A 27,627-nucleotide genomic window follows, 5' to 3' on the forward strand; every position below is an offset into this window, starting at 1 on the left:
ATGGCAAACACATCCTAATGACGTAAGGATGGCCACAGTGCAACTTCTCCACTCAAAGCAAGCGAGCAGCGTGGCCCTCTGGGAAAGCATCTCTGTTCTGTTCAACTGAGACTTTGAAAATGAAAGCACTGGGGGTTAGACCTGGGAACCTGGCAATCAGAGGGCCCTGAGAGATCATCACTGCACAAAGCCTCTGCCTGTTCATTCCATGCTACCTTTTGTTTAGGGCACCTCCACGTTTTGAGATTCACAAGAAGCTTAGGTACCAAATTTACGTAAAAGATCTCAGGTCAAGGCAAGCTCTAAGGAGTGGTCTCCCTCCTCTTTTATCATAAGTCACAATATGTTATGTAGTTTTCAGGAGAAGACAGGGACTGTTATTAGATGTTTTAGAGTTGTTCTTGTCCATAAAAAATTCTGTGAATTAAAGAATGGATTCTTCTTTAAAAGTAACAGCTAATCTGCATCAACAAGGTATGTGATTTAAGAAAAATACAATGAGAAACATAAAGTTTCAGTATCATTTTGAACCTTGGATTATAAATAAAAATGATCTTACTATTACATAAAAAGTTAGGGATAAAATTAAACCAAAGAAGAAAACTAGCTGATTTCACAACAGTGTAAATCTCAAACTTCTCTTAAAACTTTAAAAAAAAAAAAATCGCTTTCTAGAAGTTTCAAGTTCTTAAAATGGACTATCTGTTCTCATAAAACACATGTGAATAATTCCCAAGAAGGAAAGAAGGCATTTAGAGAGAGGTCATCTGTTTTATTTCATCTATTACAGAGTTGTAAAATTCCTTTATTCTGCAAATTTGTGCTGCCAGTGGAGAATCGGAAGAATTCCCAAGGATAGACAAGAACTATGAGTCAAACTGAGCAACACGCTGAATTATAGAAACAACTGAAACAGGTTAGATTCTTAACTATCTTTAATATGGCTGCTGTCTATAACTTCTGGCGTCTGTGATCCAGAGTTAGTGCCTCCTCACTCCCACGCTACACCATTGTAAAGGGCATGAAATTCTGGTTTAATTGTTCCAACCTTGTTATTTTTTAGCGGTTAGTTTTTGCTCTATATTGTTAATTATTCAGTGATTGGTTTGAATGATCTTTTGCAAGCCAACCTGCCAGCTTACAGATGTTCTCTCTGCTGTAAAGAGCCTGATCACTCTCTGGGCCATTAACTCAATCGTTTATTCAATGAAGTACTTATCGAGTAACACCGCACCAGGCACTTTTCTTGGCACTGGAGATACAGCAGTTTTGAAATACATAAGCCCTGCTCTTGTGGGGCTAACATTCTAGGACAATAGCTGGATGAAAGAACTATCTTGTGTGTTAGATCAAATGGGCTATGGAGAAAAATAAAGCAGGGACAGGGAAGAGACATTCGGGGTGGGGGAGGCTGCACACTTTAATCACGTTCAACACCCGACACTTAACATGTGTCCGGGAAAATAAAAAGAGTCAGTTTCTGGAGTTCAGCTCTTAGCCTTCCAACCAGACGCCTGTGTTGTCCAATTCAGCAGCCACTAGCCACATGTGGTGGATGAGTACTTGAAACGGGGCTACTTCTAATGGAGATGTGCTGGGAGAGGGAGATGCCCATTGGATTTCAAAGACATAGGACAAAAATAATGTAAAATATCTCAATAGTTGTGTATACTGAATACATTTTAAAATGATGACATTTTGGGTATATTGGGTTAAATAAGCTATATGCATAAAATTAATTCCACCTATTTCTTTTTACCTCTTTAATGTGACTAAAATTTTTCTTTCAAGTTACATCCTATTTCTATGTGCAGCACTGTTCCAGACTCCTTTTTAAATGTCCGTGAATGTTAACTGAGTGCAAATTGAACTATGCAAGCTTGCCAAGAATGGAGAGGAAGGAAGACATAGGAAAATAAGAAGATATCTTAATAGGTAGACAGTGGGTTCTAATCTCCCACTTACTAGCTATGTGACCAGAGACTGGCTGGTAGATAATAACCTCTCTGCTTTGGTTTACTAAAAAAGGAATAATAATAGTAGTACTTACTGTAAAGCCTTGTTGTAAAGAATAAAGAGATACATGTAAAGTGCTTACAATAGTGCCTGGCATGTTAAGTGTTTGCTCCTATTATTAAATAAATATTATTTTTGGAAAAAGAGACGCTACCAATATTAACCCTTGGCTTTTGTGATGTGTGTGAGGGGTTTACCAGAAAATGCCACGACTTTGGATGAGACAGCCTTGGAGGCAGGGCAGCCAGGGGGAGAGGAGCCCTCTGGTGTCCGAGGAACATGGGTGCGAATCTCAGGTCTGCTGAATTTTAATAGCAGCACGACCTTGTGCCAGTTACCGCCTTTTTCTGAAGTCTTAGTTATCTCTTCTGTAAAATATCTGTTTTGAAGAGTTGTTTAAGGAACTACTGAAGCAGTGTAAATGAAAAACCTCTGGGGCCACAGGCAGGTCAATAGACGACAACGTGATGACAAACCTTGAGCCAAATTTTCCTCTTCTCTATGTGGAGCAAACTAACGGGGGATAATGATTATAATGCTCAGGAGAGTACTGTTTCAAAGTCTTATCAAGCATTTAAGCTCTTACACATGCAATTGATATTCTCATTTTTACTCACTTTTAAAACCACCTCCAAGAACATTTACTAGGTAACCCTGTTAACTGGCAACCAAATACAACTAAAGGAATGTAACTACATTTCTTAAAAACCTCTCTTCTGTTACTTCAGAAGTCTTCAATGGAGGGTAGCTTTCCCTTCGATTCACTTAAATTACTGAGGCTATACTGATTTTTTTCTCTTTTCTATACAAGCATTTGACTTTTAAAAAAGTATTTTTCCCAGAGTCTGCAGCCTAGACAGTTGAGCCATGGTACGGTGTTAAACACAAGTGAAGGGAAGCCTTTCATCTGGTTGGAAGTGCTGTACACAGCGGACAGCAACTGTCACAAGCAGGGCAACTGCCTCTGCTCCATCCTCGTCATGGCGTATGGTGGCCCCTTCCTATTTCACAGGGGCAGGAGTGTAGTCTCTGTAGGCTGGGGATCAGGACACCCGACTCCAGCCCCAGCTGGCTGACTTATTTACTCTATGGCAAGTGGGAAAACCACTAACAACCCTAGACTTCTTGTCTGAAAGTTATATAAAAACTATTTTTACAGCAGAAATGTGGGAGATAAGATGCTATACGAGGTTTTGAAAAAGTTTGCTAAAGATCATGGGGCTGCTGCTATCACAGCGGGCTGTCATAAGAGGGGATGGTAATATTTTTTTCTAATTCATCTTTTCTAAAGTGCACTTCAGCGATCATTGTAGGTGTATTCTTTCCCCTTTTCCTGGCTCTGAGTGTTTTGTTCCTGACACTTTTTGAGGTCAAATACTGGGAAAGAAGTGAAGGTCGGAAAAAAGAAATAGCATCCTTAATGGAAGACTTCAGTTAAAAAAAACCCAAACAAACTTGTCCATAAGACTGCATGCAAAATTTGACTAAGATGAGAAAACTCAGATTAGAAAGGTTCATCACTTGTCTCTCATGCCACTGATTTCAAATGGAACTTAACTAATGGACCTCTTGTCTCTTTCCAACTACTAAGTACCTAGTTTGTGTCATGGGCACAGTGCTGGGTGCTGGAGATACAACAGTGAACAAGTTCAGTAGAGACCCTGCCTGCAAGAGGCTGAAGCGGAGATGGACAGGATGAATACATAATGGCCCATTAATTAAATTAATTACAACTGTGGGACTTCCCTGGTGGTGCAGTGGTTAAGAATCCGCCTGCCAATGCAGGGGATGCGTGTTCAAGCCCTGGTCCGGGAGGATCCCACATGCCACGGAGCAACTAAGCCCGTGCGTCACAACTACTGAGCCTGCACTCTAGAGCCTGTGAGCCACAACTACTGAAGCCTGCACGCCTAGAGCCCGTGCTCCGCAACGAGAAGCCACCGCAGTGAGAAGCCCGCGTACCACAATGAAGAGTAGCCCCCGCTCGCCACAACTAGAGAAAGCCTGTGCGCAGCAACGAAGACCCAACGCAGACAAAAATAAATACATACATAAATTAATTACAACTGTGATAAGTGGCGTGCGCGCACACACACACAAAAGTAACAAAATCTTTAAAATCTCAGAGACCCAGAGAAGAACTCTTTCCTAGCAATTTCTTGAGAATGGGATTTTATAACCTCTGCTCATTACTATGATTAACAACTTTCCAAGTTAAGAGCTGCTTACTTTTTACTTAATAGCATTTATGCATTTTTACTCTCAGGTTGTCTTCCAGGAGTGATAAAAGAAAGATGGTCCTCTTTTCTAGTTGTAAGAGTCCTTCAAATATTGGCAACAGCTTCCAAATAAGATTAGTGTATGTGGTTAAAACCTAATGCATAACATTAATACAGCCTCAGGTGTTTTGCTTTGAATTCATATCAAAAAAACATCGCTGAACTTTTGTAGAGATAAATGGCCTATATTTTCCATACAAAGCATTAGCAACAGTTCCAATAAAATCAAACTCTTTTCAGTATCTTGGTCAAAGTGATCTAACAGGAGCCCTGAAAAGGAAAGAGCTATTCATCCATATCAAAACACAACACCGCCACATTAGAAATAATGGCACATGCATGTACAAACATTAATTACCTGTTTCCTTTTCTGCTGGGCCTAAAACACAAGAGAAGAGAATTTAGGAGAAAAACAAACTCTACACGTGTTGCTCACTCACGTAACGTAAAAGACCAATCAAGCAAAGAAAAGTAGCCCATTTCCTATTTCTAACTTAAAGTCGACTTTGGTCTTGGTCTGAGCCTGAGCATAAAACAAAGCACTTTATTTTTTAAGATACAAAAAAAGGGGGAGAAGGGAGAAAATGAAAAGGATAAAAGCTTTTCTTATCTAGTAAGTATGCATTTTATTTTTGTTTTGAAAAGAGACTGCTCAGCAGTCCTACCTGACTAGATTTCTAGGATCCTTTTTCTAGAATGTTCTCACACTGGACTCGAGATAAGAGAGAGGGTGACTCCAGAAAGGAAGAGGTGGGAGAGTTCCCTGCTCACTCTCCATTGGGTCCTCTTTTAGGCTTTTCTCTAACACAGACTTGTTTTTGTGTGTGATCCAGAAGAATAACTATTCCTTTCTGATCACCATTGTTAACGTGTTTATCTAGCTGATTAATGAGAGGAGCCCATGGCTGTGTACAAATAAAAGAAAGTTCTTCATTTGTCCATATTAAAATGGATTCTACAACTAGAAAATAAATACAGAGATAAAACAAAAAATATACTGCATATCTTTTCAGTATTGTTGGATAAGGTAATGGTCAAAAATAACTAAAATAGTTAAGACCAAAAGGATTCTCATAGTTTTTTGGAGCGCATTCATAATATTTAGATAAAACAATATTGTGTTTACTCAGGTTGCCTACAATTTTTTCTCTTTGCCAGAGTCGAAAGGTTTTAATATGTCTATTTTTATATCAATTCTTTCAATCCATGTTCACAATACCCAATATTCCCAAAACATGAAAATTGTTTGAAGGAGTATTCAAAACGTGAAAACCAATCTGTTTATGTTCCACTTTCCCCAAATGACCTAATATTCATTGCTTCTGCTTTAACACAACATGATATCATAATTAATGATGTTAAACTGGTATCTAAGGAGGTTTCATGTTGTTACTCTCGTGATATAATATTGGTTGCTATAGTGATGGGATGGCTTTTTTGTTAATCACTCAGGAGGCTGGTTATCACGTGCTTGTTAGAAAGCTTGATCAGATTTGGAGAGAAAAAAGGATATAACACAGCCAATTATAATCATCTTTTTCATTGTCCCAATTTTGATGAATCTATCACAGTATCAACTAATTAATAAATTTATAATTCATTAAATACAATTTTATATTAAAAGTTACTAAATTTTTTCTAACAGATGATTTACTTTTTATTTTTAGAGATAAGTATTTAACACTATAAACTTTTTTCCTCCCTAAGTTAATGCTACATGTATTACACAAGCTAGTTTTATGATAATTAAAGAACCTGAGGTCATTTCTATTACTTTTAATTATATCAGTCAAAGGATTGTCAGATAAAAGCTGAGTGTGTGACTTTGCCACAAATTTCAATCTATGTATTTCTAAGTTATCTTAAACCTTAAATGAATAAAATAATTATCCTTAATGAATAAAACCTGAAGAAAGAGAAAAAATGCACAGTCCTCTCAAGAGATCTAATCTTACAAACGCATCAATATATTGTAAGCAATTAAAAGTTGCAGGAAATTCTATCAGTTTATTTCAGCCCTCACGACAATCAACAAGTTTCCTCTTTCTCCGAGAGATGCTGCAGAACCAAAAATAAAATTAAATAATACTACACTGTTACTGATCAGGAAAGACTACACTGCCCATAGTTTAAATGTTAGACATACTTACTGTAATGTCAAAACATACAACCCATGAAAACACATTTTGGTTTCTTCAAAACTCAAAGTAAGAACAAAGGACAACTTAAGCATGAATCCTGGGTCTTTCATTCAAGCAGAGTCCCAGGAGGCATATTAAGGCAATGAATAGGAAAAAGCTCTTCAGTTCACCAGCTGAGGTTTTAATGAGACATTTCCCTCTGCCATGGCACAGGTTTGTTCAAGAAAGGAAAGGACTTCTCACAGAAAATGCAGTTAATAGGCAATGTTGGCTTTCACTGCCATTTCGGCAATTGCTTACTGCACTGACCTTCTATCTTGGCATATTCTGTGAGTCTCGTGTAATTGATCAAGGCAGCTCTCTCAAGACATTTTCTGACCACTTTTTTCACCTCTTCCGCTGGTATGGGAGTGGCAATATCTTTCATTAAAACCTACAGAGAGAGAGAGAGAGAGAGAGAGAGAGAGAGAGAGACAGAGAGAGACAGAGAGAGACAGAGAGAGACAGCATAACATACTAAAAAACAAGTACACAAATTGCCTTAGACCTATTGGTAGGAAGGGGTCCTAGGTAACACTGGGGGAGGTGATGAGTCAGCACTTCACAACCAGGAAGTAATTTCTCCCAGTCTTGGCTCCGCCTGTCTAAGCCTCATTTATGCACATCAAAACCTCCCTTGCCCAAGCCACCATTCAGTGTGACTGTCACTTTTCCTCCAGGGACCCACAACGCCACTAGAGCAGCTGTTTCAAAGGAGGATTACAGTCCTTGGGATACTTTGTAATAAAGTTTACCTTGCATATCCCTGATTTAAAAGCTTTAAATCTTTTGAGCAATATATATGAAAACATAAATTCCATTAAAATAAGCATCATTTATGGGCTTTATAAAAATCAAGACCACTACTCTCACTAATTATACTTTAGTTATTTTGATCTGCTGGGGATAGGGGGAACTTCTTCGTCTTAGTGAAATGAATGGAGTATCAAATGTTAAAACACAAGGAAAACTTTCTGAAATAAAAAAAAAAACAACCTGATTATTTTCTGTTGGGTTCCTAAATTGTGTTTTTGGATTTTTCACTTAAAAGTATTACTATTGGCAAATGGAAAATACAATTGTATCCAGAATTCAAAATATAATGTATTTAAGTACTTTTATAGTTACTCATTGATAATTTTCCTTAAAACTTTCCTAGTGATAAAACTGCTCACAGTAAGTTTTGATTATACAATTAGTCAAACGCTATTTTCCATATAATTGATGTGGCTTTCCGTGCTTTGCTTACATTCAAATTCTACAATATACAGGTATAGCAAAATCTTAACATAAAGAAGACAATACTTTTGTAAGTGTTCTGACTATCCTATTAGTCTTTTACTTTGAAAGAAATATTGAAAGAACATGAAAACATCCATTTCATGGTTTGTTACTTCATTCTATTTCGATCAGCCTCGGCACTACGGATTTTATAATCTCAAATTCATTCAATCATTCTAGCACTGGTGATCCTTGACAACATATTTTCATTTTGTCAGACAAGGTTTCCTTCTGAAAACAGCAAACTTTATCACTTCAAGATTTCCTCCCCTAACAAATTATTCTTCATATTTTCACATTAAAAATCTTCAACACTGATGTATATTTGGCACTTTAATTAGAACAGCACATCAGACTTTTTATTGCCAGAAAAATCCTTGTGTTTAGAGTAAAAAAATATAAGCATTAACAGGCACTATCATTTTTAAGGTGATTATGACTAAAATTGAAGATTAATTTTACTATTAAGCTTTCCCAGGGTGCCAAACTTTCAAATAATAGAAACAGCTGTTAAAATTAGAATGTCTGTATCTATTACAGAGGTGAGTCTAGGGTTGAAATCAGGCAATATTTCACAGTATCTAGGAGCTGGACACTTCATTTGAAGTGTGTGTGGGGAAACTAAATCCCCTTTCCTGGAGAAGCGCAGATAAAGGGCTAGCAAGCGCAAAAAGGGAGACACACAATTTGTGTTTCATGCTTCCGCCCCAAGTTCTTCCAAGACACCATTTGTATCAAGAATTCACATGTAGATTTTATTTTTCTAAGATTTCAGTAAGTACAGAGACATGAAAATGAAGAAATAGCCCTTACCATTTCTCTTTCAATTCAGCAAGAGACATGATTAGTTACTGTAACTGGAATAAAGGTCACTGTTCATCCTGCCACCCGTCAGTACAGGGCACGAGGGCATCTCTTCTGTTACTAACTCTTCCCTGCCGGGGGGAGGATGGGAGCTCTGCCATGGAAACCAGCATATAGAGAGGCTGTACTAGGTACCCAAGATGGGATGCCGTTCCAAAAAGCAAAGCTGCCTTTAAGGATTTATATCTCATTGATCATACCTTAATGGATAGGATGAAATGAAAACTCTGAAAAGCCTGAGTTACGTGCAGCTTTTAATATTATAAAAATTCTAATAAAACAGATAATTATGACAATAATATTTCTATCACACCATTCACAGTAATCAAGGATAAGACAGGGATATATAGATAAAACCAATTTATAATCCAAAGATCTCACTTTAGTCATCAGTTCTAGCCCTCCTCTCCCAAATCCTTAAATCACTGAACAATGTCTCCCCTTCTTGCTTTTCAGAGGTGCGAATAAATAATATATTATCTGGAATTCCTTGGGCAGAAAAATCAACAAGAGCCAAGTGCTTAAAGTCAACAAATCAGGACCAGAATAATCAAATCAAGAGATAGAGGTGATCCCTAGATATTCTTTTTAATACAGATAAGGAATAAAACTTGTTCACATTACTTAAGCTGTTAGCTTCCAACTAGCACATGAATAGTTTTATAGACAGGTGAAAGGATACTTCCCTTTTTTTTTTTTATTGGGGTATAGTTTGGGGTAGAATTGCTTTACAATGTCGTACTAGTTTCTGCTGTACAACGAAGTGAAACAGCTATTTGTATACATATATCCCCTCCCTCTTGGACCTTCCTCCCACTCCCCCCTCCCTTTACACTTAATCTACCACAGAAACAGCAGTGGAGAAGAGACTTTCATTAATAAATGATTTCTAGCATGGGTATAACACCGTATTTGCTATTTACTTTTTGTATATTTCTATAATTTCATGACTTCTATAATCATCAATTTCTGTAATTCATGAATTCTTTCAAAGTAACACAAATTGAACTGAAATAAATTCTGAGATAAACTTAGAATGAAAGAAATTATATGTTTGTGAATATTAAATGTTAAACTCTTATAGGTATGAGGGATATGACAGACAGAAGTACAAATAAGTCAGAGGGATAATAAAAGACAACTGTAAAGTCTGAAAAACAGATAATTGTACTTATCTGAAATAAGGAGGGGAAAAAAAGAGGTGGGAAAAATGGATACTACCAAAAAGATGATAACTTTAACCCTAACTCAGCATAGGATGGCAGTGGTAGGCTTCAGAAAGGCTTTGGAGAGGAAAAGAAGGATATAGAAGAATTTGAATGTAGCAAGAAAACGTGAGAAACTGATGAAATGCAACAGACCCAGGTGACACCACACTCATGAGGAATGGGACCATCTGCCTAGTTCAACACTGAAATACACAGCCTTTGAGAATGCAAATAGTACTTAAAAAGTAATGTTCAAACATACCCTTTCAAGTAATGAAAGTGTAGCTTTCAGTGCACCTTCAGGTCGTCCAAAGGGAAAACAGTATCTTTAAAAAAAAAAGGAGGAACAAAACAGTCAAACATTTAATATCCAAGACTGCTAAATAATTCCCTCTTCTATAACTTGGTGTTATTGGAGAACATTTGTAAAAAGTGGTTAAAAGGGCATTGACCCATGCAGGAAATTTTTAAATGCTGAAATTTACCTAGTCCCATGATTCAAATGTCTTAAACAGTAAAGGTATAAACTGTGATGAAAAAGGTTCTCAAGTTTCGATGATACATGTACAAAAATACAGTAATCAAAAAGGAATCTCTAGGGTCCTATAAGTAAAGAGAAACTTAAAATGCATTTCCTACTAATTTCTTGTTTAAGGTGTTGTTATTCAAGCTCCATGATAAAATGAAATGATTCCCCCCATTTCCTCCTATATTTATGTGCGATTTAAGATGGAAACACACACTGCATACATAACTTCTAGGAGAAACAATGTTCCGGCTCCCCCCGTCCTTACATTTGCCTGTTTCTGCTGGTGTCTAGCTCTCCAACCTCCCCATCCCCTCAAGTAAACCTTCTGCAGCTCTATTGCCCGCAGTCATTTATCCAAAGTATTTCTAGTCCCATGTATTCCTAGTACACACCAACAACTGGAGGGCAGGTATTCTGAAATCAGGGTCAGAGCTGGGAGGATGCGTAGGCCCCTCAAAAGTTAGCTGCCACATGGTGGTGACAGGTTTACTGCTCTTTACAAGAGGGTCCCTCTTCAGGTCACTTTCCACTTAGAGAGTACAGATTGTCAGGGCCACTTCATCCTGCGGGTGCGCCTCGCTTGTTCAACCAGGTTCAGCAAAGCCTCCCTGACCGCTGCCTCAGCCCCAAGATGAAGTGCTACACAGGCAGCTGGGCTGTCATGGACTGACATTTTGCTCTTAGACATCTTCAAACTAATAACTTGAGAAGTTTACTTATTTCTATGCCTTTTGCCATTATCCAAGGACTAAGTAGACGTATTTTCTAAGACATAATCACAAAGAAATTCTTTTTTTCCACACTGTAATTTGAAGAGGTTTCCCTCAAAAGCACATATAGTTTATTTAAGCTCACGTTCTTTTACAGGACCAAATTTTAAAGAGAAACTTTACTGGACCTAATTTTAAAGAGATAGAGAAAGATGGATTCCTCACAAAGCAGTAGCTGAATTTATATTCGGATTAGCTTTTAGTTTTGTGAAACTTCCGTTCGCGTCAGATAAATGCAAATAAGTGTCTTATAAATCTAGCCACTCACATTTTTCTTCAGAGCACTGTTTATCCTTCCATTTACTGTTAAAACTTTTCTTCACTTAATCTTGCCTCTATGCATCCCCCCCCCACTACCTCCCCCCGCCTATACATAAAAAAACATGACCAATTTATTTTGATAAGAGTTTTTCCTGCACAGTGGTGCTTTTTAGAGCATTAGCAAATTAGTAAAGTAGCTTTAGTCATTTTGTATACCATAAACCTTAATCCACGTTTAAATAAAACACAAATTGGGTTCTTGTAGTCCCCTCCTCCTGCTTAAATCTTTTCAGTGTTTCTGCATAATCCACCCATTGTCTTTCCTATTGTTTATTTCCATTAACCTATGGGTGACACATTTTATGAATGGAATGTTACTGATCCCCAGATTACATTTAGCATTTCAGGGCTTTGAGGTCCCACTGGGTATGCTCTGAATTAGCATTAGCTGCCCCTGATGTGTAAATAATTCAACACATTTACAGAGTACAAGTAATCCTGAATCAATAAAATACAGAAAATAACTACAGAGAAGCTTAATTAATCTTCACAAAACAAGTTTTAAAAGAAGGGAATCATTTTGTTCTGCCTTTCAGGATAAATATTTTGGGTTTTTACCACTTTGATAGCTCTATAATAGCTAAGCAAAGTGAAAAACACTCAATTAACAAATAAAATTCAACCAAGTTTAATACCTAATCTGAATAAATCAAAGTCACGCTGATTTTCACTTTAGTCAATTAATTACACAGATAAGTGAGCCTACATAGACCTGTCCAATGATTAAACTGGTTTTCTTTGAATTTTAAATTAAAATTTTAAATACAGTATCTGTTTTTATCAGTTATATATGCACATAGCCTGAAAGGGAACTTTTCCTAAGGGGATTTTTTATGAAAAACGTAAATCCTTTATGTCAGTTCCACCCCCATTTCCCAAGTAATTTCTTGAGAAAAAAATGTTTTTAACTTTTAGCTGATTCTTTTGGTATTTAAATGTCATATCCCTAACCTACAAGATAATATTTCAAATTCTTGATTTTCCAGTTTTAGATATTATCCTACTAACTTTCCACTATGGAAGACGAGTTCTTAGCTTTTTTAAAAAAAACAGATTTAGAGGTGTAAGTGGCATACAATGAACTACACAGATTTAAAGTATACAATTTGATAAGTTTTGACATATGTATACTCCTGTGAAACCATCACTACAATCAAGGCAATATACATGTTCATGCCCCTCAAATGATTCCTCCCAACTCGTGGGGCCCAGGCAACTACTGATTTACTGTCATTTAGATTAGTTTGTGTTTTCCTATAGTTTCATGTAAGAGGAATCATACAGTATTGAACTTTTTTGGGTCTGATTTCTCTCAGCATAGCTGTTTTGAAATTCTTTCATGCTATTGCAATGTATCAACGATTCATTCCTTTTCATTTCTCAGAAGTATTCTAATACATTTTTTTATCCATTCCTTGTTGACGGTCATCTGACTTGTCTTCATATTTGGGCTATTATGAATAATGCTGGTATGAATATTCATATTAAAGTCTTTGTGTGGATGTATGCTTCCATTCCTCTTGGGGAAGTACCTAAGAGTGGAATAGTTGGGTCATACGTTAGGTGTTTAAATTTTTAAAAACTGCAAACTATTTTACAAAATGAGTTGTACCATTTTATATTCCTATCAATCACTGTGGCTTTAGTTTATGTTTCCCTAAAGAGTAATGATGTTGAGCATCTTTTCATATGCCTTTTCACCATCATATATCTTTAGTGAAATATCTGTCAAAACAACGTTTTATTGGGCTGTTTTATTTCTTATTGTTTTAAGAGTTATTTATAGGGAGTTCCCTGGTGGCCTATTGGTTAGGATTCTGGGCTTTAACTGCTGCGGCCCAGGTTCAATCCCTGGTCGGGGACCTGAGATCCTGCAAGTTATGCAGTGTGGCCAAAAAATAAATAAATAAATTTATATATTCTAGATAGAAGTCTTTTGTGGGATATGTATTGTGAAAATATTTTCTCCCATTCTAAGATTCCCTTATAATGTCTTTGGAAGATCAAAAGTTCTTAATGTTGATGAAGTTGGAAGTAATATTTTTCCATTTATGAATCACGATTTTGGTGTTTTATTTAAGCATCTGTGCTTAGTCCAAGGACACAGAGATTTTGTTTTCCATGTCTATCCATCTTGAGTTAAATTTTGGATCAAGTGTGAGGTATGGATCCAGGATTTTATTTTACATTTGGATATCCAATAGTTCCAGCACCACTTGTTGAATAAAGTATCCTTTGCAAATTACCTGTACATTTGTTGAAAATTAATTGACCATATGTATGTGAGTCTATTACTGGACTCTCTATACTACACTACCTTGATTATTGATTTTTGAGTAGATAGTCTTGCCTTGTTTTTGACTGTAGGTGGAAAACATTCAGTCTTTCCTACTTTTTTACTATTAAGTATGATGTTAGTTGTAGGTTTTCCATGATGCCCTTAACAGGTTAAACATATGACATGTGGTAATAATAATTATTTTGATACTACTGTTTACTAATTCTATCTTCCCTGTCATTTTCACTTTTGCTTGTTTTTCTTCCCTTCATTGGTCGTATTTTACTACTTCTTTGTATGCCTAGAAATTTTTGACTGGATGCTAGACATTGTTATTTTACCTTCTTGGAGGCTGAACACTTTTGTATTTCTTTAAATATTCTTGAATTTTGTTCTGGAATGCAGTTAAATTACTTGAAAATAGTTTGATTCATATGAATCTTGGTTTTAAGCCTCATTAGGAGAGACCATGACTGTGTTTATTCTAGGGTTAATTTTTTTCCACTACTGAGGCAAAACCTTCTGCATTCTACCTGATGCTCATGAATTAGGTTTCCACTCTAGATATTGAAAACTGGAATTACTCTTAGCCCTGTGTAAAGAAATCCCTGTAATCCTTTCACATAGTTCTTTGCCCAACTTTGAGTAGTTTCCTCACATCCATGCACAGATCAATACTTAGTTGAAGACGCCAGGAGGACCCTCAGCAAATATTACTTGTAGGTCTCTTTGCTCCCTCCTTTAGAACTTGGAGTTGAAAACTCTGGCAGCCTTACCCTCCATGGACTCTCAGCTCTGTCTCCTCAAGTCAGGGTGTCCACGGGGATCCACCCAGATTCCTCCTCCCTGGACCATGATCTAGAAACACTGTGCTGTCAGTAAGCTGGGGCAATTAAAGGGCTTATCCATTGTTTTCCATCTCTCAGGAATTACTGTTATTGTCTTATGTTTAATATCTTGAAAAGCATTTTTTTCCCACATATTTTGTCTTTAAAAAATTGTTTCAGGTGGGAGGGTAAATATCATCCCATTACTCCATCTTGGACATAAGTTGCTTTTTTTTTTTTTTTAAGACCACTTTCCACCACCCTAGACATAATTTCTGTTCCTCCTTCCCTTAATGCAGTTACATCACTTTTGTGTGTTAGACCGAAATTCAGTATCTACATTAATTACATAAATGTCCTAGATAACTGAAATGTATCCAATATGATTACTTTCTAGTGTCACTATTTTGTTTATAATATTTTGCTATATTTGTTTTAATTTCTTCTTTTTATTATGTACTTAATCTAATACAATTCCAAGCTCTAACACAATTAATACAATTCCAAACTCTATTCCAAGTGGGTGAAACTTCTCTCAATATGTTAAAATATCTCAGTGTTTTGTCAATTTGATCTACTTGAAGAATTTTCTGACCTGCTCTGGTTAGAACTATTTCCTCTCTAGGCTCAGTTGCCACTCTGGGGTGTCTATTAGCTACCACTACGAAGATTCCCTCCTCTCTCATGTTGATTTCCTGTTGCAGGGATCTTAACTCTCCCTCTTTGTTTTCTCCTTTGTCTTGGTAAATTGCATTCCCCAGAAAGGGAATATGGGAAGCACATCTTTTGATGTCCAGTATGCCTGAAAATATCATTATTCTACCATTACCCTTATTGGAGACGTTTACTAGTGTAGAATTCTAGGTTGGAAATAATCTTTCCTCAAAATTGTGAAGCCACTGATGCACTGTTTTCTGGATATCAGTACTGCTCTTCACATCAAAATGAAAGCTGCAGAAGAAAAGGATCTTTTTAAAAATTTTGTTCACTACCCGACACATAGTAGGCACTCAGTAAATTACTGTAGAATAAATCAGTGTTGAGAAGCCATTCAGATTCTTGATTCTTTGTATTTCAGCATCCTCCCTTTTATCTCCAAGATTGTGAAAATTCATAAAAATGCACTCTAATGAGTATCTATTTTAATCCCTTCTGCTTGGTACTCAATGGGCTCTCTTAATCTCAACACTTATGTCTTTTAATTCTGGAAAATTGTTTTGAATAACTTTATTGATAATTTCCTATCTTCAACCTTAACTGTTTCTGGAATTCCTATTATTTGTGATGATGAAACTCCTAAGCAGATCCTTCATTTTTCCTGTCTTTGTACAGTTGCCCCTTAGTATCTGTGGGGAATTGGTTCCAGGGCCCCCATGGATCCTAAAATCCACCGATACTCAAGTCCCTTATATAAAATGGGGTAGTACAGTTGGTCCTGTATATCTGCAGATTCAACCAATCCAAATCGATCTGGCCAGGGATGTGAAACCCAAGGATAAGAAAGGCCAACTGAACTCCTATTTTCCTATCCCTCCCACCCTGGAAGATTTCATTAACTTAATCTCTCAATAGCATGTACGTATTTGTGTCATTTGCATCAATTTCTAAGAGTTCTAATTTTTTTCCCTAAGATTTTTTCTTTTACTTTTTTTAAGCAACATCTTGTTTTTGTTTTATGGATGCTCTATTTTTTCAAATCTCCAAGCATATTAATAATAGATTCCCACCACCCCCTCCACCATTTCCTTCTTCCCACATAATCTTTCTTTTTTCCCCAAGTTGCTTTTTTGTATTACTTGTTTGGGCTCTGTCTCCCACAGTAAATACTTTCCTCAAATATCTGATGCCTTACCTTGGCCGTCAGATCATTTTCAAAATTGCGTTATTAAAAAATTGAACGGAAGCTATATGCACCTAGGTGGGTACATGCAGACTGTGGTCTTTGCTGAAGGGCAATAGAGCTGGGCTGTTTCGGTGGGAGTCTTTCTTTTCCACAGCTTTAGGTCTTTTCTCTTGGGCTAGTCAGAGTCCCGGGGGAAGGTACTTACAATATGTATGGAAAGTGTAAGCCTGCCTGCCAACATTTTGGGTGTCAAGTGTGTGAGTTGGAAGGAGAAGGCTGTGATTCTCAGATTTCAGAATAACCGTTTATCTAATCCCCATGTTTCTATGTAATCTCAAACTCCAACTGTGCCTGATGTTTCCTCCCCTCCTCTACCTCAGCCCAGGTACCCTCTAATTTTACCCTCTCCAGGGAACAAACCAGCAGCGCTCTTCTAGGGAAGGGGAGGGGCAGCAGCCTGGTTGATGAGGCGGAAAGGAGATCTGGGGATCTAAGTGTGTCTTAAGCCGATTTACAACAAATCATCCTTTACTCTTAATTTCCAGGAGGGCTTACAACTGGCAATTCCGAACGTTTTGGTGATTGTATGACATAAATCAGATTGCTTCTCTGTATTCCCCATTGCCCGTCTATGATCCAGTTTTTCCTGGGTGGCTAAATTAGATACCATCCATCCATCTGACTTCCACATTTTTAACTTATTTTTTCCATTTTTTTCCCTCTTACTCTTGCTGTCCTTGTGGGTTTATGTCTTCTGAAAAATACTGTTCTGTTGTTTTGGTTAGGTTCTGTGAGGAAACTGAGCCAGACATGCATTTAATCTGCTGTCTTTAACCAGAGGTTCCTCATTTATGTTTAATTTAGTTTGCCTTATTATTTTACCTGTATTTTTGAAATCCATTTCTGAAATACAGTTGGGCCTGAATAAATAAATTTCTATACAAGAGTTATTAACAGTACTCTGGTTACTTCTTTAGTGTGAGTTGATAAGTAATTTACGTTCTTTCTAAATTTTAATGTAAGTGGCTAAGGAAGATCATTTGGCAGAATCCTTAGGAAGATCTTCATGGAAAATTTAAACATTTTTCTGTATTTGCCTATATGGACACCTAAAATTTCCTCTGCTTTACTTTAATCCCATTTCCTCTTATCCAGTTTTCTATGGACTCAGGAAAAATAAAACTGGTAAAATTTATACAAACTCTACAAATATCAAAAGGGAATACAAAAGTCAGCCTAAAATGTCTAGACCAGTTTAGTTCAGTTCTTTATAGTACATCAAAGAAATAAAAATGAAAAAGAATTCTAGCATACATCTTTACAGACATTATTAAGAGAAACAGAGAAACAAAACTGTAAGAGAGAGAATACTAATACAATATATGATGTGGACAACTGTCATTCCCCGCCTCTACTGTGTAGCTGTAAGCACTGTGGAGGACAGGACCCGCTGGTGGGCTGGCTCTTACCAAGCTAACTCGATCATGGCGGTCCCATGGCTTGTGGGACCTCACGACTGAGGACCTAGTATGTGGGCTTCCTCTGGCCCCTGGGTTTGGTTCAGGACTGGGCCTATGACCTATCTAGGGCAAATGAGATATGAGGGCTGGTTTGCTAGGATCTTCTAAGGAAACTTTTCATCTTAAGAGAGAATCACAGAAAGAGACAGCCTCTACTACCTTCCCTTTCAACTCCAACATGTATGGATGTGAGGCCAAGGAATTCTGTGGTCTTGTTACCCATCTGGGGATGAAGCCATCCCATAAAGGAGAATAGCCGTGTGAGAATTACAAAGAAATGGAGCTACGGCTACTAAATTCAGCCTGTCTTAAAGTCCACCCCATCTGAGACCTGCATGTAAGTTAACATATCCATTTATTTGTTTAAACCAGTTTGAGATAGGATTTGTTACTTGCACATGAAAGCACTACTACAAATAACCATAGAGACTTATAGTTACTGATGTATATAGTCAACTGAATGATCAGCTGTCTCAATAATGTCAAAAACAGGAAAATTATATATTGACTTTCATTAAATGACAAACACAATAAATATAAGGGTCTCTACACAACCTAAAAGACAATACTCTTAACAGCAAATGCAGAAACATCCTCTGCAAATGTGTTTCCTAATATGAATTTATTGGCCTTTTGGGAAGAACAGTTCTCCAATGTGAGACTGTTCCATGCACAGCATTTCTAAATCCGGCACTAAATGACTGCCCCATGCCCAGTTATCATGACAAAGAAAATCCTCCCTCATTCACTTACGTTCAGATAGTGGTACCAGCCCCAGATGAAAACACCAATGCAGACAAACAGATGGATAGTATATCCTACGATAATTTTTTCCTTCAGTATCATTTTAAAGTAAGAGTCTAAGCTTTTCATATTACAAATAAGGAAACTGAGGCCCAGAGCAGCCATACTCTATTCACACGGTTAAACAACAGTGTTTTCAAACTGTTGAGGGGGAATATTAACTGAATTTATTTTTCAGTAAGTTCACGTGAAATGACATACCTGCAACATGACAGATATGCTGTAAGATGCAATACACTGACATGGCAACATTTTATAGGATCTAATGATGAGACTGATAGAAAAAGGTATATTTCTGTTTTTAACCATTAGGTTCTATTAAGCTAGCTGTAATCAGGGGAAACAATATTATCAAGATATTTATCCTTCACCCGCAAATGCTTCTTAGTATCAACACTTAATTTTTTTGGCAAAGAAACTGTGCTAGACGCACTGTGGTCCTTGTTCTCACAGAATGTAAATAAAAGGATAACCAAGGACTACGTGATAGGCGACCAGGGCATAGTACATATGATGAATGCTAAGAGGACCTCAGCTTTTCCACTCTCTGCTGGAATAAATGAAAAAGTCTCCCCTGTGAAGGCGGGGCTTGAGTCTCCTTGCCTGGCTATGCAGTGAGAGGGAGGAAAAGCCCCCAGAGCCGGGGGAAGAGGCTATGCAAGGCTGAGAACTGCACAGGGCTAGCAAGAGGGCCAGTGGAAAGGATACTGCAAGGGGCGGGTTTGCACTACTGAATGAGTAGTGCAAAAACTGAAGGCAGGCTGAGAAGCAGAACGCAGACCTAGGAACGTGGATCATACCTTGCGGGCAATGGAGGAGAAGCTACTGATTGTGCTTGAGCAGTAGCAGAAAGACATAATAAACATTTGTAGGGGATTAGAGGGTTGCGTGAATTAAAGAAACAAACACTTGTACTAATGGAGTATATACCTGAAATGGCTTATCTGATTCTCTAAAAGGGAAGACAGTCTTTCCTTTATCTCCTCAAACTTCTCTTTTTCTTCCATTGAAATAGTTCCAATTCCATCAGGCCTGGAAAAAAAGAGTCAGTAATTTATTGTGATAGAACATTTACCTTTTTAAAAAAGTATTTATTTATTATTTATTTTGGCTGCACTGGGTCTTATTTGCAGCACACGGGATCTTCGTCGTGGTGTGCAGGATCTTTAGTTGAGGTGTGCATGCGGGATCTAGTTCCCCTATTGGGGATTGAACCCGGGCGCCCTGCACTGGGAGCGTGGAGTCTTACCCACTGGACCAACAGGGAAGTCCCTTGAACATTTACTTTTATATATTTTATATCTTTCTATGTCCCTGAAAAATCCAAATAATTAAGGAAAATGCATATTGGTTCACAGTATACATACTACTTGTGTCTACACTGGAAATTTATTGGAGATATTTATAGCCATTTGCTTCATGTTTCGACCTGGAATGAATGGAACAGAATTATTCTCTTTTAGACAGCCTTCAAGGTAAAGGATTACAATAAATATTTTTCAGATCTACAGAAAACAATGACTAGTCCTTGAGAATAGCAGTGAAAAGTGTTTTATAGTGATACCAAATATTTGACCAATTAAATATCGTGAATGGAATTATTATAAAAAATATACTGAATGTAAGCTAAAATGTCTTAACTCCTTCTCTTCCAAATAAAAATTAAGCTAATGTGAAACTGGAGATTTAATTTTAATTGTTGTAAGGAACAGACATTTTGGATTCATGCAGTGGTGTACTGCTCTATTTTTTTGTTTAAATATAAATGAAACAACGAATACTTGAATAAAAATATACAGAGAAGAAAGACCACCTATGTTTCAAGATTTTTGTGCTTAACCAAATATGCCTATGAAGTAAAGTATCAACTTTATAAATAAAGTAGTACCTTTAAAAGTAGCAACAGGGACTTCCCTGGTGGTGCAGTGGTTAAGAATCCTCCTGCCAATGCAGGGGACACGGGTTCGATCCCTGGTCCGGGAAGATCCCACATGCCACAGAGCAACTAAGCCCATGCGCCACAACTACTGAGCCTGTGCTCAAGAGCCCGCAAGCTGCAACTACTGAAGCCCACGTGCTCTAGGGCCAATGAGCCGCAACTACTGAGCCCGCGTGCTGCAATTACTGAAGCCTGTGTGCCTAGAGCCCGTGCTCCACAACAAGAGAAGCCACCGCAACGAGAAGCCCGCACACCGCGACAAACCACAACTAGAGAAAGTCTGTGTGCAGTAACGAAGACCCAACGCAACCAAAAAAAAAAAAAAACAAACAAAAAAACAGTAGCAACAAAGATTGAACAGAAGTCTTCTTTTACTAAGATTAGGATTGAAACCATAAAATATATCCAATAGGGATTCAGAATTTATTCTATATCAATTTAAGTATCTGGTAGTATAGCAGTCATCTAAAATTTTGAATATATGAATTTCACTGTCTGTTAAAACAGAGAAAAAGATACATTAATTTCACATTTACTTTAAATATTTACATATTTCAACAAAATGAATCTTTTGCATTCCTTAACACCAATCATATCTTCTCAAAATAACTTATTTTTCTGAAGATTGTTTTAATTTCCAAAGATTTATCATTTGAACTTACTAATTTTTAATGTTTATGTATAAAATAGGTACAAGTGAGGATTATGAAAAAAATGGGTATTTAAAATAACTTTCCCAACAAGATTTTTATTTGCTGTTCCCACTGTTTTTTACCTAGACATCTAGACGTGTGTGTGCATTTTTGATACTTGTAAACTAGTCAGTTAGGATAAAAGCAATTAATTCTAAAGTTATACCTGAATCATACTGGCTTAAAGACGTTTTATTCATATCAAAGCATCATTTTTCCCAGAAAAAAAAACATCATTTAAATCTGAGAAGTTTTTTCTAAAACAGAGTAAATAATTTGTTATTTCAGAAACTTGCATCCTGCTTGAATTTGTGCTTTGAAAATACTACTTAAAATTACATTTCATTCTGATCCATCAGAATGCAGTTTGAATGTTAACTGCAGAAAAACTAAGGGCAAAATATTTGGTCTTTCAACATTTTTAGGAAGGAGAAAAGAAAGTCTGATTTTAAATTCTAGAGCAATGAACTATGAACTAACCCCAATGTTTTAGAATAATTTAACAATGGATTTTTTTTCACATATTACTTCAGAGTCAATTCCTACCAAGCAAACAACAGCACAAAACCCAGACTGTAACCTAAGCATAACTATTGCCAATGATCACAAAAGGCGAATTGGATAATTCTATATAAATCATTAATTTGGGAATTTGGGCAGACAAGAACTATGACTACATTATGCTATTACATAGACAGCAAAACAACCCATACCACGAAGTTGCAAGTGGTCAATTCACTAAATACACCTATGCAAAGTTGATGAAAAAGAGCAAAGAACTTCTCTTTACTGTTCTGATGACTGACATGGTCCTTTGGCCTTGCGCTCTGACAGATGCCACACAATTATATTTGAGTGAATTTTACTGTTTGTTTCAACTGTCAAAGGAGATTGTAATCCACAGTGACAGAGTAAATGGGTGGGTCATATGAAACTTCGCTGGGGCACATCGCCTACCTGACTGAATGAGGCCAGGGGTTCAGTCAATGAAGAGCGAGAAAAGTCAGTCGGGGGGAATGTCACTCGTGTCACTTTCACTGAGATAAAGACTGTTATACACAGTGAAGGGCTGTCACTTCACTGACCTTATTACTAAATTACGTATACATCTGACAGGTTAAATACATTTTATATTTTGGACTTGCCCTTATTCACATCTTTATTTTAATGTGTATACCAGACTATATTAGGTATATGAAGTGGCCTTCTGTATCTAAATTATTGAGGCTAAATGGCAACTTTGCTGCAGTCAAGCCTAAAAGTAACAGCTCCTTCTAAAATTATTCTTCCTAGTAAATGCAAATACTTCCATGTCATCAATATCTTGTCATGGTTGCTATTAAAACAAACACAGCAATTATCAACGTGCCTCGTACTGTTCTGTTTTATATGTATAACAACATAGGATGCCCACAGCAATCCTTTCTCTAGTCCCCAAGAGAGGAGGCTGTTGCACCTCAGGGAGATTAGCTGACTTCCCCAAGGTCACACAGCTTGTAAGGACAGAGCCTGGACTAGAATCTAGGTCTCTTGCATTCCAAATCAGAGGCTCTCAGTGCCCATGCATTATTGTCTTTCCTCTGTGTTTTAACAGAAAATCAAGAACACTACGAAAGATCCCTAATAAAAAATGGAAGCTATATTTGAGAAGCAACAATGGTGGAACTATTTTAAATACACGTCCTCACATCACACATTCTCTATGTTTAATACAGTTTAAAATACCTACCACTGAATCAGTGATTCAGTTAAAAAAGACCTTAACAAAGGAAATCCTAAAATTTGCTCTTTCGTGCATTACAACATAGGTACTTGCAGAATCATGGAGAGATATTTAAACCAGTTACATTTGATGAACATTTGCCTAGTAGACTCAGGGTAACAGAGATTCAAAGTATAATAGTTTTATAAGCTCAGTTTATAAATTAATTTGTCAGCTATATGTTCAAAACATATTCAAACTTGACCACTTCTGCTGCTCCCCTGGTTCCGGTCATCATCACCTCTTCCCTGAGTATGGCTGTAGCCTTCTTGGTCTCTCTCTCCTCCAGTCTTTTCTTTGTCAGAGTGTTGGCTACACACTATTGTGAGCCATTTTCAAGTGTAAGTCATATCCCTGTAGTGGTAACACTCATTGTAAAAGCCAAAGCCCACTCTGATTTCCTCTGCCCCCTCATGGCAGGTCCTCTATTCTAGCCATGCTGGTCTCCTAGCTAGTCTTCAAACATAGGAAGCATGCTCTGCCTCAGGGCCTTTGCACGTGCAGCTTCCACTGCCCAGGAGCCTTTCCCTATGCACACACATGGCTTGCTCACTCACTTCCTTCTTTTTATTTATTTATTAACATCTTTATTGGAGTATAATTGCTTTACAATGGTGTGTTAGTTTCTGCTTTATAACAAAGTGAATCAGTTATACATATACATATGTTCCCATATCTCTTCCCTCTTGCCTCTCCCTCCCTCGCACCCTCCCTATCCCATCCCTCTAGGTGGTCACAAAGCATCGAGCTGATCTCCCTGTGCTATGTGGCTGCTTCCCACTAGCTATCTATTTTACGTTTAGTAGTGTATATATGTCCATGCCACTCTCTTTGTCACAGCTTACCCTTCCCCCTCCCCATATCCTCAAGTCCATTCTCTAGTAGGTCTGCGTCTTTATTCCCGTCTTACCCCTAGATTCTTCATGACCTTATTTTTTTCTTCTTAGATTCCATATATATGTGTTAGCATACGGTATTTGTTTTTCTCTTTCTGACTTACTTCACTCTGTATGACAGACTCTAGGTCCATCCACCTCACTACAAGTAACTCAATTTCGTTTCTTTTTATGGCTGAGTAATATTCCATTGTATATATGTGCCACATCTTCTTTATTCACTCATCCAATGATGGACACTTAGGTTGCTTCCATGTCCTGGCTATTGTAAATAGAGCTGCAATGAACATTCTGGTACATGACTCTTTTTGAATTATGGTTTTCTCAGGGTATATGCCCAGTAGTGGGATTGCTGGGTCGTATGGTAGTTCTATTTTTAGTTTTTTAAGGAACCTCCATACTGTTCTCCATAGTGGCTGTATCAATTTACATTCCCACCAGCAGTGCAAGAGTGTTTCCTTTTCTCCACACCCTCTCCAGCATTTATTGTTTCTAGATTTTTTGATGATGGCCATTCTGACTGGTGTGAGATGATATCTCATTGTAGTTTTGATTTGCATTTCTCTAATGATTAATGATGTTGCGCATTCTTTCATGTGTTTGTTGGCAGTCTGTATATCTTCTTTGGAGAAATGTCTATTTAGGTCTTCTGCCCATTTTTGGATTGGGTTGTTTGTTTGTTTGTTATTGAGCTGCATGAGCTGCTTGTAAACTTTGGAGATTAATCCTTTGTCAGTTGCTTCATTTGCAAATACTTTCTCCCATTCTGAAGGTTGTCTTTTGGTCTTGTTTATGGTTTCCTTTGCTGTGCAAAAGCTTTTAAGTTACATTAGGTCCCATTTGTTTATTTTTGTTTTTATTTCCATTTCTCTAGGAGGTGGGTCAAAAAGGATCTTGCTGTGATTTATGTCATGGAGTGTTCTGCCTATGTTTTCCTCTAAGAGTTTTATAGTGTCTGGCCTTACATTTAGGTCTTTAATCCATTTTGAGTTTATTTTTGTGTATGGTGTTAGGGAGTGTTCTAATTTCATACTTTTACATGTACCTGTCCAGTTTTCCCAGCACCACTTATTGAAGAGGCTGTCTTTTCTCCACTGTATATTCTCGTCTCCTTTATCAAAGATAAGGTGACCATATGTGCATGGGTTTATCTCTGGGCTTTCTATCCTGTTCCATTGATCTATATTTCTGTTTTTTTGCCAGTACCATACTGTCTTGATTACTGTAGCTTTGTAGTATAGTCTGAAGTCAGGGAGCCTGATTCCTCCAGCTGCATTTTTCGTTCTTAAGATTGCTTTGGCTATTCGGGGTCTGCCGACTGAACCAAGAAGAAATAGAAAACATGAACAGACCAATCACAAGCACTGAAATTGAAACTGTGATTTAAAATGTTCCAACAAACAAAAGCCCAGGACCAGATGGCTTCATAGGTGAATGCTATCAAACATTTAGAGAAGAGCTAACAGGTATCCTTCTCAAACTCTTCCAAAATATAGCAGAGGGAGGAACACTCCCAAACTCGTTCTATGAGGCCACCATCACCCTGATACCAAAACCAGACAAAGATATCACAAAGAAAGAAAACTACAGGCCAATATCACTGATGAACATAGATGCAAAAATCCTCAACAAAATACTAGCAAACAGAATCCAACAGCACATTAAAAGGATCATACACCATGTTCAAGTGGGGTTTATCCCAGGAATGCAAGGATTCTTCAATATACGCAAATCAATCAATGTGATACACCATATTAACAAATTGGAGATCATGATCATCTCAATAGATGCAGAGAAAGCTTTCGACAAAATTCAGCACCCATTTATTATTAAAAACCCTGCAGAAAGTAGGCATAGAGGGAACTTCGCTCAACATAATAAAGGCCATATATGACAAACCCACAGCCAACATCGCCCTCAATGGTGAAAAACTGAAACCATTTCCACTAAGATCAGGAAGAAGACAAGGTTGCCCATTCTCACCACTCTTATTCAACATAGTTTTGGAAGTTTTAGCCACAGCAATCAGAGAAGAAAAAGGAAGAAAAGGAATCCAAATTGGAAAAGAAGAAGTAAAGCTGTCACTGTTTGCAGATGACATGATACTATACATAGAGAATCCTAAAGATGCTACCAGAAAACTACTAGAGCTAATCAATGAATTTGGCGAAGTAGCAGGATACAAAATTAATGCAAAGAAATCTCTGGCATTCCTATACACTAATGATGAAAAATCTGAAAGTGAAATCAAGAAAACACTCCCATTTACCATTGCAACAAAAAGAATAGAATATCCAGGAATAAACCTACCTAAGGAGACAAAAGGCCTGTATGTAGAAAATTATAAGACACTGATGAAAGAAATTTAAAATGATACAGACAGATGGAGAGATATACCATGTTCTTGGATTGGAAGAACCCACATTGTGAAAATCCAAAGCAATCTACAGATTCAATGCAATCCCTATCAAACTACCACTGGCATTTTTCTCAGAACTAGAACCAAAAATTTCACAATTTGTATGGTCACCTGCTTCTTATCTCTACCAACATGACTCAGGATGAGCGAGGTTATCTCTAACCACCTGGTGTAAGCGTGTTATCTCCCACTTCCACAGGCCTGTTTATTACTTGCCGTTGTATATATTGCCATCGTCCAACATGTGATATATTTATTTGTTTACTGTCTGTCTCTTTGTGCTGTACTCCTAGTGTGTAGAACAGTAGCTGGCATACAGTTAGTGTTCAATATATAAATGCTAAAGAAATGAATGAGTGCTATATAGGATAAAAAGTATCAGTTATATACGATTAAAAGAATTCATGAACTAGTAATATCACATAATATTATTACTTATTAGTATTAATATGGCATGAATTATTTGGAAAATTTTTATTATATAACAGTAGGTAAAATAGAAAAATTTTTGAAAAGCAAGCTAGAGCAGGAATTATAGTTAAGAATTCTGGGTAAAAAGATCTCTAACAAAAAATTAGCATGTATTTACACTTAGCAGAAAATTTTTAATGTTTACCTGCCATTTTAATTATTAATGAAATGAACTGGTTTTAATCTCAAGAATAGTTTTCCTGAGATAGTAAAAGCAAAAATAATAATGCCTCTTTGACATTGATAAAAAGATGATGTTAAAATGTGGTTATTTAAAATTCTAACAAAGAAGACCAGTTTTCTGATTTGAATGTTAACTGGGGTTTAACTCTATGCCTATATTATTATATTATTACGTTAAAGCGGTTCCAGTGGGAAGGAAGTGTACGTTCATGTACCAAGAGTTAACATTTTCATTTTTTCCTGAGGCCTGTAGTTACAGAAGTTACATGATTTTAATAAAAATAGAGTGTTCTGTGAAATTAATTTAAGATATGAACAAGTTATAAAGCAGGTACACTTCTTTTAGTTATAGATACTGTCAAACGAGCTATGACACAGAACTTCCTTCCAGTATTACATAATAAGCAATTGAACACCACATGCAGTTGTGTCTATGTTAATTATACTTGAAAGATTCTTAACAAACAGGATCATACAACACAACTTTCTGCCACTGATTCATACTGAATAGACTGATCTTACATCTGCCTATGGGTCATATTCTG

At 37.0% G+C, this 27,627-nt stretch overlaps 1 protein-coding gene across 14 annotated transcripts in view; it reads right to left on the minus strand.

The window, feature by feature from the left end:
• Positions 1-27,627, minus strand: part of CADPS2 (calcium dependent secretion activator 2) — a 499,759-nt gene that overhangs the window by 115,443 nt on the left and 356,689 nt on the right. For 9 of the 14 annotated variants that reach the window (XM_029233024.1, XM_029233030.1, XM_029233031.1 and 6 more), the window contains 4 exons: positions 19,651-19,752; positions 10,091-10,154; positions 6,746-6,869; positions 4,654-4,674 (listed from right to left, as the gene is read on the minus strand). In XM_029233024.1, the coding sequence (XP_029088857.1) occupies positions 4,654-4,674; positions 6,746-6,869; positions 10,091-10,154; positions 19,651-19,752 (311 nt within the window). The remainder of the gene's footprint in view (positions 1-4,653; positions 4,675-6,745; positions 6,870-10,090; positions 10,155-19,650; positions 19,753-27,627) is intronic. The other 5 variants (XM_029233033.1, XM_029233026.1, XM_029233023.1 and 2 more) reach the window with 1 other exon arrangement.

The sequence above is a fragment of the Monodon monoceros genome, unplaced genomic scaffold, assembly GCF_005190385.1.
Source record: "Monodon monoceros isolate NGI ecotype Baffin Bay Population unplaced genomic scaffold, NGI_Narwhal_1 Super_Scaffold_2, whole genome shotgun sequence".
Taxonomy (NCBI): domain Eukaryota; kingdom Metazoa; phylum Chordata; class Mammalia; order Artiodactyla; family Monodontidae; genus Monodon; species Monodon monoceros.